The sequence below is a fragment of the Candoia aspera genome, chromosome 1, assembly GCF_035149785.1.
Source record: "Candoia aspera isolate rCanAsp1 chromosome 1, rCanAsp1.hap2, whole genome shotgun sequence".
Classification (NCBI taxonomy): Eukaryota; Metazoa; Chordata; class Lepidosauria; order Squamata; family Boidae; genus Candoia; species Candoia aspera.
In genome coordinates this window covers 270,968,965-270,980,374 of record NC_086153.1, presented here as the reverse complement: position 1 = coordinate 270,980,374, position 11,410 = coordinate 270,968,965, and the positions used below count along the sequence as shown (strand labels likewise).

Genomic DNA, 11,410 nt, shown 5'->3' with positions numbered 1-11,410 from the left:
CTGGTCTTCCTCAACAGAAAGGACAGCCGGTGGACTGTTCGAAAGCCACATACTCACCTGAGCATCAAGCTCCATGACGTGAGACACCTTGTTCCAGCCAAAGCCTACAAACCTCTGGTCATAGAGGGGACAGTCACGCCTTACTACAACGTAAGGCTCAAACTGTGGTTGCCATTCCACTTGATATGGCACTGTGGCTGTCCGCCATTTGGCATAGTCTGTGGGAGCATGGCCCTGGGGCCACACGTGATACCTGTACACAAAAACATACATCATTGGGCAAACACTGTTAAGTGAAAAGACTTCAATCTGCAGCTGGTTCCCGTGCTGAAAACTAAGAGATTGAAAAACAAGCTCAGGTTAATCAGATGGCCTTATTCCTTCTATCAAAAGTCACGCTTCTTGGATAGTTCATTCTTTTCTACAATTATTTATAGGTCACCCACTTCCCAAAGGACTCAAGGTGGCTTACAATGCCGTACAATAAATACATAGCAACTAAAAACTCCTGACAATCGAACTAACTTGTTAGGGCAGCTCAGCACCATCAGCAACCAAACGGTCTGCAAAATAAAAATGTTTTTAAGGTCTTCCAGAAAACCAGGAGTTTGGGGGCATTCCTTATTTTGGGAGGCAGGGTGTTCCAAAGATCAGAGGCAACTACTGAAAAGGCCCGCTGTTGAGCTACCAAACCCCTCCCTCCCATGGGGTGAGAACCTCAGTACTCCTTAAAGACTGCAGAGGGCAGGGCAAACAAGGGCAAGATAGATGGCCCGGTCGGCACCCAGGCACCAAGCCACGCCTTTAAAGGTAACAACCAGCACTTTGAATTGGGCCCCCAATTTTTGGGAAGATAGTCAACTAATTACCATATTCATGAGCAATGGTTTAATTTAATATCTTACTGCTCCTTGCCAAAATCCTAGGTAGCAAACACATCCTTCCACCTCTACCCACAAAATATATAATGTGTTACTGAGGGGAAAACACTGACCCAGTAATATCCAGTGAAATTTTGGACAGGTGGAGAGTTGGGTAAGTCACTCCCTGGTTCTAGTTGAAGATTTTAACACAGCAGTAGGCAATGAGTGGCTTCCAAATGTTGAACTCAACTCCTACTGTCTGCAGCCAGAAAGGTCAGTAGAATGGGACCTGGGACTTGTAGTCAAACAACACCTGAAGAGCCACAGACTGGCCAGACTTCTTTGACCATTAGACTACACCAAATGGTACAGAAACCTAAATACAGCCACTTCTTCATACAATTGTCTACAGTCAATATGGATAGAGCTGAATCTCAAGGAAGAGGACCTCACTTCATTTCTCTGCCATCAATTCACCATACATTGTCTGATGTACCTCAACTTCCCACACATATGGAAGAATAGTGCAAAGACACTTTGTCTAGGGAAGGAGGTATGGAAGCAATAGGCTAAAGAAAAGTGTCTCTATCTTACTTAAAACATTTAGCACTGACTTTTCTGACCTGCATATTCCTCCCAGATCCAAAGGAGGTTCATAACCTGGGAGACAAATCAGGAGCTTCCCATGTGAGAGAATACCACAATCCCAATGAAATTGGCTCTATCTCAGGTCTCATGCCTTTGCAAAAACAAAAGTGGAAGACTCTAGGAAGAAAGCTCCCAACCCTCTACCTGCAATCCAAACAGGTTGACATTGTGCTGAAGTTCAGATGTTTCCCACTGAATTTCAGCAGGAGAGTTGTGAAGTTTTCTTGGGTTTCACAATGATTTGAGAGTGAGGATGGAAATGTTTTCCAAACAAGCCTCAGATGATAACAGGACATGAGCAAAGATTCTAATCATGACCATTTAGGATTAATAGGCTTGTACAGGAGAAGCAGCCCTTCTTCTGGTATATATCCGGGTCCATGAATGTTACAGACAATAGCCAGTAATTTTTTATTGTGCCCAGAAACAAATAGGAAGTAATATTGGGGGGAAAAAACCCTAACAGATTAACACGCTCTAAAGTACCGTATGGCAGCCAAGCCACTAGCAGATTTATTTCATTATAAAGAAAGAAAGGCAACAGAAACAGAGTAGTAGATTTCAGGGCAGAAATTAGGAAGACAAAATGGTGACGAGTAAAGAAGAGAAATGGCTTAAACAGTCTGAGAAATGCAGAGCAAGGAACAGTCATGAGAAATGGAAAAAAAAAATTTTTGAAAGGAAATGGTGCCAGAAAATGAGAGGGCTGAACGTAAGTGGAACTGGGAGAAGAGGAGATACATTCATAACCAGGGATAACAGGACTGAATTCATACTTCAGTTTCAAGTAACCAGCTAAATCTTGGTGCCTAAGTTACTAGAGAGAATTGTGAAGCTGGTTTTGCCCTTTAGTTGCTAAAGACAATCCAGCAATTGTTAAACCCAGAGCTTTGGCTCTTGAAAATGGACCTTTTCTGATCAGCACCTACCTGAAAGTATAGAGGGAGCCCATGTCCAGCATGGTGAGCAACTCCGCTTTGGATCTGGGAAAGTTGAAGCGGTAATGCAGAGTCTCAAAAGCAGGCACTATGAGTGCTACCTTCTTTGGAGGCAGCTCCAGCTGCACGATGGAGGACCTGGAGACAAAGGTAAGCAGAGCATTTCAAGACTTCAACCCTCCAGAGGGTATTAGTACCGACATATTTCTTAGCCCAAAGTGTATGTTGGAATAAAACTAACACAGGCTTATGGGCTCCTACTGGGTTGATATGGACAAAAGAGACAACCGTGACATGAGTGGAAAGATGAATGAAGGTGGCGACAGCTTTGGACCTCAAGAAGACACATACCTGAGATAATCGTAGAGGCCATACATAGGCAGAAAATCAATGTCCATTAGAAAAACGTGAGAGGTCTGTGCATTCTTCAATGCTATGTTGCGCAAGAAGTTGACTGGATAAAACTGCCCTTCCTTGTACACAATGTGATAGGCAACATTCTGACGGTTACTCAGCACCTCCGAAGCCTGAGCATAGCGTAGAAATTGCTGGGCTTCTGCATCAGACATGTACAAAGCCAGGCTAATGGGGCCTGTCCAGTGTTTACATATTGCCTCCAGCATCTGCAACCTGCAAATCATCAATAAGACAAATTGAGAGCATCACACATTATCATTAATCAACGAAAAGCTATAGAGCCAAGACATCCCAGGTCGAAGAAAAGCTTCTAAAATACTATTTAAATGCTCTTGAACCCCAATACATAATGTTTGGGTGATGTCCCGTTGCTCCATTTTTAAGGTTTTCTTTCTTCCCTCCCTACTGCTTTCCCAGTACCATACCAGCCCTTGTCTACGTTTGAGAAAAATGAGCCATCTGTTACAAAAGTTAGATACCATAGAAGCAGGCATTTCAGGAAAGCTCATAATATGCCAAGCACAAGGACTTGTATTCAGACAATCAGGTTTTCTGTGACATTTCCAAAAAGGTGCAATCTGCACTATATCCTAAGATCAATTACTATTTACACGAAATTAAAAATTAAATTGTCCTTATTTTAATATTAACAAACTTTTATTTTGATTTTAAAGAGTACACAAATTTATACAATCTGTCTGAAGAGAACTGATTTTGGGTGGCCTCCATTTCAGTCTCAAAACATAGTCTCTCACCAACCAATTTGCATCACTAAGCCCATTTAGTGACTCATGCAGCCATTTTGTTAATTGGGTCTGATCATTTCCTTTCATAATTGATTCTGTCTGATTACTTCACAATTTTGGCTCAAGGTAAGGATGCAAAGCTACAATCTCGGCATTTCCTAACAAAATATTTTAAGGATGCCTCAATTCAAGGACACATCTGAAACCCAAGAAAGAGGTTAAAAGAGACATCAAATACTTGAAGCAAAAATGTGTTAAGGTGCAGCCCCTCTACTCAGTTCAGGATTCAGGAATGGGAGAAATTAATTCCTCCCCTCCTGCCCACTGAGATCCTAGCATGCTATCCTAATGCCAAAATGGCTGACCTTGGGAACCAATGCAGCACTCCTTAACTAGGCTTGCGGAGGATATTGCTTGTGGGGCAGGGGAAGAAAATGCAGACTGAACATGGCTGGTTATAGAACAACTATAAACTCTTATAGATGGTCTAAAAATATTAATATGGTGTCCTCTGGCAATGGAATTTACTAGCCTCACATGCAAATAGATGCAAAAGTAAAAAGGAACCTTGTAAACATTGCAGGTAAAATCATTTAGCATCTTGTCTTTCTTCCGTGATGGAAGTAAAAAATGGCCTGCACAGGCCTCCCAGATGGTCTGCCAACTGGGCATGGGCTACATCTATCTTTATCAAGACTTTCACTTTATGGAATATGGTTGCAGTCTGGTGGGACCTCAAGTACGATATACGACCAGAGAAGGAAGGAAATTATACGGTCTGGAAATTTTAAGGTTTACGTATCTTTCACTCCATGTTTTCCAAAAAGAAAATAATGCTGGATTCCAAGTCTTGCTGGATTCCATCTGGTTTTAATCTTTACCAGATACTGGTCACATGTCACGTTGCTAAATATTTCTCCGTAAGCATGAGTGCTTATTAGACTGTGTTATTAAATTTTGTTTTGAAAAGCTGAATACTACTATATTTTTGCATATCTTGAAATTATAGTAAATTTTCTCACTTTTAGGCCAAAAGCCCTATGTGAAAGCACCACAGTCTGATGAAATTCCATTCTAGAGCAATGAAAGGAACACCCGAAAGCACAATGCCTCCACACCCTTCTGTTTTTCCCCATCTGGTACCTGTCCATCGACAGCTGAGCTATGAGAGTTACTTCTATTTCATCAGCCGACCCTGAAAAATCATACTGCAGGAAGAAGAGATGGACGCGGTGCTGAATAAGGCTTTGCCTCCGAAAATCATAGCAAGGATCGTCTTCATCCAGCTCCTCCAGAGCTTGCTGGAGCTAAAGTTCACATAGGAGTGTATTGAGAAACAGAATGAGATCTAAAGGCAAGACAGTTGTCAAGAATGACATGCAGCCCTTGTGCAGCCTTAATATGCTACTGCCGGTGGCACAGGTGAACCAGGAACTTCTAAGGCCCCTCAGGCATTCCCCAAGTAGCTCAGAGGGTCCTCCCCAGTTTTCCTCCTTGCCTACTTGATCCTCCAATAGCTTGGCAGCAGTGATCAAGACAATTTGAGGGGGTGGGGTGGGGTAATCTAGGCTAACGCAATCTATGTAGGTGTGATAGCTCCCTCCCAACAATCCCCCTGATAACCTCTTCCTCCTCCATGATTTCACATATGCAGATTAAAGTAGCTAAATGAATTAGAAGTCTCTCAATCTCAGACATGAGAAGGAGGCAGGAAGACAGACGGCCTCTCTCACCTGGCCACTGGGCAAGCTGGCACAGCCAAACAGCTCTCTGCGCAGCAAGTTGCCATCATACTCTAAGAAGGTCAAGTAAAGGTTCCGAAAGAATTCCACATGCTTATTCTTGACTCGCAACTTCTTGGGAGAGTTCCAGTGAATCACCTGAGGATGGAAAGCGAAAGTGACGGATGCTGACGCCTTCCGCAAAGCACAGGCCTTTCCAACGCTTCCTTTACCTAAGCTAAAGAATGCTGGAAGGTTCAGCAAGGGAGAAATCTGAAATCTTCCCAAGGTTACAAAAGAGGGCAGGAAAGCTTCAGCCAGGAAGGAAACTCTCACCTTAAGATCAGACACCTCCGTGTAGCACTGCTCTGAACGGGTATGGTCAGAGAGTTGCACATTCCAGAAGCAAGGGAGCCGGTAGACAAGAGCTGGTTTCTGTTTAATCACCGCATTAAAGATGTCCTAGAAGAGAGATTGCAGTTGGCACACTGGGCACTCTGGAAGAGGAGAAAGCTCCAGGATAAAAGCAAGTGTGGAGTCACATCAGAAGGAAACAAATTAGTGTTTGTCAAATGGCAACATCTAATCTCTCTCTGCCTACGTTGAAATAAAAGGCACATGGTGAGCCTAGACTGAAAGGATAGTAAAGCACAAAAAACACAAGAGCACTCGCCTGATCTGCTAGTGAGGTGGACAGCATGCTCATGAGTTCTTGCTCTGCTGTCATCCGCCACAACTGCTCCCAGCCAAGGTGGCGCAAACGCTCCAGCAGCAACAGGATCACTCCTGTGGGGAAGAGAAGACCAGGTCAGACAAAAACGCAGCACTGAAAACTGTTCTCCAGAATACAAAGGGTGGTGTTTTGTTTTGTTTTTTGAGATTGCTCAATTTTCTTTGATCCCCAAGCTTCAGTTTCTAGATCACTGCCTATGTTATATCATTTATTTGTTTTCCTAAATATTTCTAAGCCACCACCACCACATCCACTTGCTAATGTAACATTATCAGGGTCCAGCTTAAAGACCCACACTTTTCATAAAAACACCAGTTGACTGTCCCAACAGGAGGACAATTTTTAGGCAGCATTACTGGGGTACAATAATGATTTTCCTTTTGCCTCTTAATCCCAGCCTATCATGCAGCTGCAACAACCTTCCCCAATGCACATGGAGAGCACAACTGGAGGGGGATAAACTACAGGTAGTCCTCATTTAGTGACTGCCTCATTTACTGACCATTTGCAGTTATGATGGTGATGAAAAAGTGACTTTACAATCAGTCCTTGCATTACATTATGACCTTCGCAGGTCTGTAAAGCAAAGGAAAGCTGAAGTAAGATCATAAGCACAGTCACAGTTTCATTTTGCAATCACTTTGCTTCATAGTCAAATTGCAGGTCCCAACTGTGGTCGCTAAATGAGGACTACTTGTACAAGTGATACAAAGCTCACTTCTGGAGTGTCTATGCATCTATCCCAAAGGGTTGGCTTGCATTCCTTTTTGAAGTTTGATAGTACAAAACAAGTTAAGCCTTTCGAAGCAAAGTTAAGCCTTGCCTGCCCACCTAGGATCATCACTGCTTAGCCACAGCCTTAAAACAAGAATAGTTTGTATGGTAATGGTCCCAGCTGAAAAGAGATATATCTATTGTGGAGTTTACCTGTATTGAAGCCACGACCCAATGCTGGCCATGGTTTATGGTTCTTCCAGAGATTCCCTAGGTACCAATCACTTTGGTTTTCCACTAGCCCAATCACCTGTTTATCTGGATTAAAGATGACACCAATCAGATCCAGTGTAAGGAGCAGACTTTCCCCATTCTCGAGATAAGATCCCAGCTCAATACACTGGACCCCAACAATTATTTGCAAATAAGTCTCCTTCCTATCTTCTAACAGTCTTCAAAAGAGCAGCACAACTGGATGGATTAGAAAACAAATCCATATTATGTCACATTCCATAAACCTGCTCAAACCACTGTGCCAATAGACTTTAAGCTACTCTCTACAGCAGATAGCCAAATGGTATAAACCAAACTGGCTAGTTAGGAATCCTGAACAGAACACCAACTCATCAGGTTAGGAAAGATAGTCTAAACTTTAGACCAAAGTGGCAAAATTGTGGGTCTCAAGAAATTCTTGAACAACTTGTAGCAGCTATATTGGCTACACTGATGTTGCTGTAATTCATCAACATCTTGGAGGGCTACAACTTCCATTCTGAGGAGCTCTAAAAATTCCCCCCCATGCCTCCCTTACCTGAGAACTTCCCAAAGACAGCCCACAACTCTGCAATGTCAGTAGCAAATGTGATGTCTGTATCAAGGACAATGACCTTGGAAAGGTCAGAGGGCAAAGCTTTAGTGAGTGTCAGCTTCATCAACCCATAGATTCCAGAGTAATGCTTGTTAGGGATCCAGGAAATGTCCGGCTGCAGCAAGGAGAGAGAAAGACACTGAGGAATAAAATAGCAAGATCACATGCTTAACCTAGGAGCAAGGTCAACATCTAACCTATATTGCTTCTGTGGCTTTGCTAATGAGATTCTGTTTAATACAGGAATACAACAAAAAGAGACTGCTCTGTCTCCACTGTGATCCAGAGTCACAAATGAGTGCTCTAGAGATGCTTGCAAAGAATACTGCCAATGTGACTTGTATGCAGGCTATCATTAGTCTCTTATTGAACAGCAACGTTAAGACAAATTACATATGACCAAGTCATTGTAGCCTGCATTCAAATGGCAGCTTCCACAAGGAAACTATTCAAAGCAGTGCCCATGCTAGTGAATGTTGTCAGAAAGCAACCTACAATTCTGCACAAAAAAAGATGTACAAGAGCTACAAGTTTTTCATGTTCTTAAGGGGTTCTGGGTCAGAGTGGGGAACCTATAGCATTCCAATTGTTGCTGAACTAAAATTTCCAAAAGCCACAGCCAGCAGAGCCATGGTGGAAAATGTCAGGCGTTTAAGCGACATCTGGAAGACCACAGGTTCCTTGTCCTGGAGGCTAAACTTCAAAATGCGCATTGATTCAGTTCTCTTCCATCATTTGATGATATCCTGGCAAGAGATCTATATTGCTACCTCCCACCAAAAGCCACTAATTCCTCCTACCCAACTGTTTTCCCAACTATCAAGACAAAACTACAGACAATGAATTGAGGATCACATAATAGCCACAGTGTGATTTGACGGGTCTTAGAAAAGAATCTGCTTTAGCGTTTTCTTCTGTCAGTCATGCAACTTGCTTTTGTCAGTTGTTGGTAATGTAAAAGGGTCACAGAGAATGCATCTTCTCCTATACTAGTTTGGTTTTTATTTTATTCTAAGTAGTCAGTGCAAAAGACGTAATACCATCAATAAAACAGACCCTTCCATAGCACCAGAATAAAATAATCCATGTCTAAATCCCTTAACTTTAGTCTAACTCCCCTACAGTTTTAAAACTAGAACTGTTACTTTCTATTTAGCAGTTCAGTATCAAATAATCCCTACTACACCAATTCATAAACTGGCTCCTTGCATAACTCAGTGTTTCTAGCTCTTTTTGATTATGGAGAATAACACGTATGTAACAGCTGGCAGTGGCTGAGAAACTAAAGTAGTACTTTTATGGTGACCAATGGGTATTAAATATCATGGTGTGTCTTTGGACAACTTCATAGCTCTCCTATATGTGAACTGCTCAAGTGAACCTTCTAATTTCTTGCCCTTGTTTTAGTTTGCCAAGGAGATTAATCTTCTTAGAAGCCCTGAATTGCAGAATGGCATCCTATATAGATGAATTACTTCAACTTTATATCCTGGATGGCTGACTGCTGCAGCCTTGACACATTATTCATTATACTCAGTCTTGAAGACAATTCATTATCATTTGGATCCAAGATCTAACCCTCTTGCAATTATGGAAGTGATTTTTGCTGAAACAAGTATCTTTTCTGCACTGACAAAGAGACAAGCTTAACACCCCTTCCTTCTGCAACAGATAAACTGAGGAATACCAATTTATACAGACTTCCAATCACTCCCCTTCAGCCAGGGGTTCTCAAATTTGAGAGAAGGTCAGAAGTGTTAAGGGGCTTGTGCAGTTAAGGCACTTGTCCAGGCAGAGTCAGAGCGCAATTTGGGTGGGACAGGGACATTTAGGAGCACATTCTTGCTTTGGGCACCCAAAGCATGCACACCCATGTTTAGATTGCTGCCTGGACAAAGTGTGCAGGGGGAGGGGCTAGAGTGCATTCCCACAGGGTTCTAGCCCTGAGTACCCACAGAAATTGAAATTTAATTTTTGAGGACAGGCGAGGTGTTTATTTCATGGCCATATGCAGCCCCAGTGATATCGCTGGTGTGGTTCAATGGGGGGGAGGTCCCTGGGGACTTAAGTAATTCAGTTAAACTTAAGTAAGTTGAACCCAGCCAAACAGTGTTACAAATTCCCACCCAACCCTCAAAAAACAACTGAGAAAACAGCAACTGGCACAAGCACATACAAAAAAAAGTGGGGCAGAGAGAAGATTGGTGGGGGGGAGGTGGGGACAACTCAAGTATGGAATTCATTCCCCTACCTTCAAGTCATCAGCATTGTAAAAGCTAACATGAACCGAGGGCACCATCCAGGTCTGGAACAGAGTCTGTAGTATCCGTCGGGCCACTGAGTCTGTGATGAGATGGAAGTGGAGAGGGTTCTTCCTAACATGTGAGAATAAAGTTCAGGCTCACAAGAAATTGGAGCAAGACACATAAGAAAACAGTCCTATCCCACCCTCCAAACATTTTTCATCATCAGATGATAGCATAATAGCTTACAAACCCTGGACTCACTGTAGTCCCTTCTACTCTCCTGGGTAGGGCAGGGTACACTGCATAAAGGGCGGAAGACTAAATCCAAATCTTCCCTGCTCTACATCTCTTCTCCTACATCCAGAACTGCAGCTTGGAGCCAAGGTGCAGAACAGCATCACATCTGAATCCCCCAAGTTCCAAAGACAGAAAGAGCCAAAAACTTCAAGAGCTGCTGAAAGAAATAATAATAGCATTGCGCCTCCATGCTCAGGTTACCTGTGGAAGAGGATGGATTTCACCAAGGTAACTACATCCCGGCTTGCATTGTATCCCGCACAAACAATGGCAACATGGAGGAGCTGTTCAGAAACACAAAAAGCCATCAGGCCTGACTCCCAACTAAATCCTTCTCCACTTTCTTCTCCTTTATGAATCAGGTTATTAGATGTTGCTCCACCCACCATTCTAGAGGCTCCCATGGATTTCTGTCCCCATCAATAATAAGCCCTTAAAGAACCAAACAGAGTTGGAGACATAAATGGAAGTGAGGCACAAACTAATACTGCCTCCTTGCCTGTACTCTTTTTTGTGGTCCCATTAAGCCTCCTCCAGATACAAGTGCTGAAAATTGGTATCACAATTTTTTGTGGTCTCTTTGAATCCAGAAGCACATCACAACAGTGGTATAAAATAGGTTTAATATATATATTTTTTAAAAAGATGAGGGCCATTTGGTGTAGTGGTTAAGGCACCAGGCTAGAAACCGGGAGACTGGGAGTTCTAGTCCCACCTTAGGCACAAAGCCAGCTGGCGGACCTTGGGCCAGTCACTTCTCTCAGCCCTAGGAAGAAGGCAATGGCAAATCACTTCTGAAAAACATTGCCAAGAAAACTGCAGGGACTTGTCCAGGCAGTCTCCGAGAATTGGACACCTTTGAACAGATTAATTTAAAATAAATAAATAAAGGTATCTACCCAAAAGTTAGGGAGACAGAGAAACAGGGAGTCCTGACCCTATCCATGGGTGTGATGTGGCCCTCTCTATTTGCATCTTCGCTTTGACTACTGTGACCCTCACATTGTTTATGATTCCTCAAACAATGTTAACAACTATCCCATGTTACTAGAAGGCTGCCAACTTCTTGCTCTAGTGAATTAGAACACAATCACTTCTGCAAAGTAAATATCACAGTACTTTTAAGCAAGAAGGGGCCAGAAAGGGAACACTATGAGTAGATTCAATAGTTTAGAGAATTAATTAATTAACAGAATTAATCAAGGAGATTGGTCTACAT

The 11,410-nt window shown here is 42.7% G+C and overlaps 1 protein-coding gene across 1 annotated transcript in view; it reads right to left on the bottom strand.

Annotated features, from left to right (window-relative positions):
• The window catches only part of LARGE2 (LARGE xylosyl- and glucuronyltransferase 2), a 37,954-nt gene that overhangs the window by 4,498 nt on the left and 22,046 nt on the right, over positions 1-11,410 (bottom strand). Inside the window, exons 4-14 of the mRNA XM_063289662.1 lie at positions 10,393-10,475; positions 9,900-10,023; positions 7,592-7,763; positions 6,994-7,098; positions 6,007-6,119; positions 5,670-5,795; positions 5,346-5,492; positions 4,756-4,919; positions 2,801-3,079; positions 2,441-2,587; positions 58-253 (exon numbers count right to left, since the gene is read on the bottom strand). Of these exons, the coding sequence (XP_063145732.1) occupies positions 58-253; positions 2,441-2,587; positions 2,801-3,079; positions 4,756-4,919; positions 5,346-5,492; positions 5,670-5,795; positions 6,007-6,119; positions 6,994-7,098; positions 7,592-7,763; positions 9,900-10,023; positions 10,393-10,475 (1,656 nt within the window). The remainder of the gene's footprint in view (positions 1-57; positions 254-2,440; positions 2,588-2,800; positions 3,080-4,755; positions 4,920-5,345; positions 5,493-5,669; positions 5,796-6,006; positions 6,120-6,993; positions 7,099-7,591; positions 7,764-9,899; positions 10,024-10,392; positions 10,476-11,410) is intronic.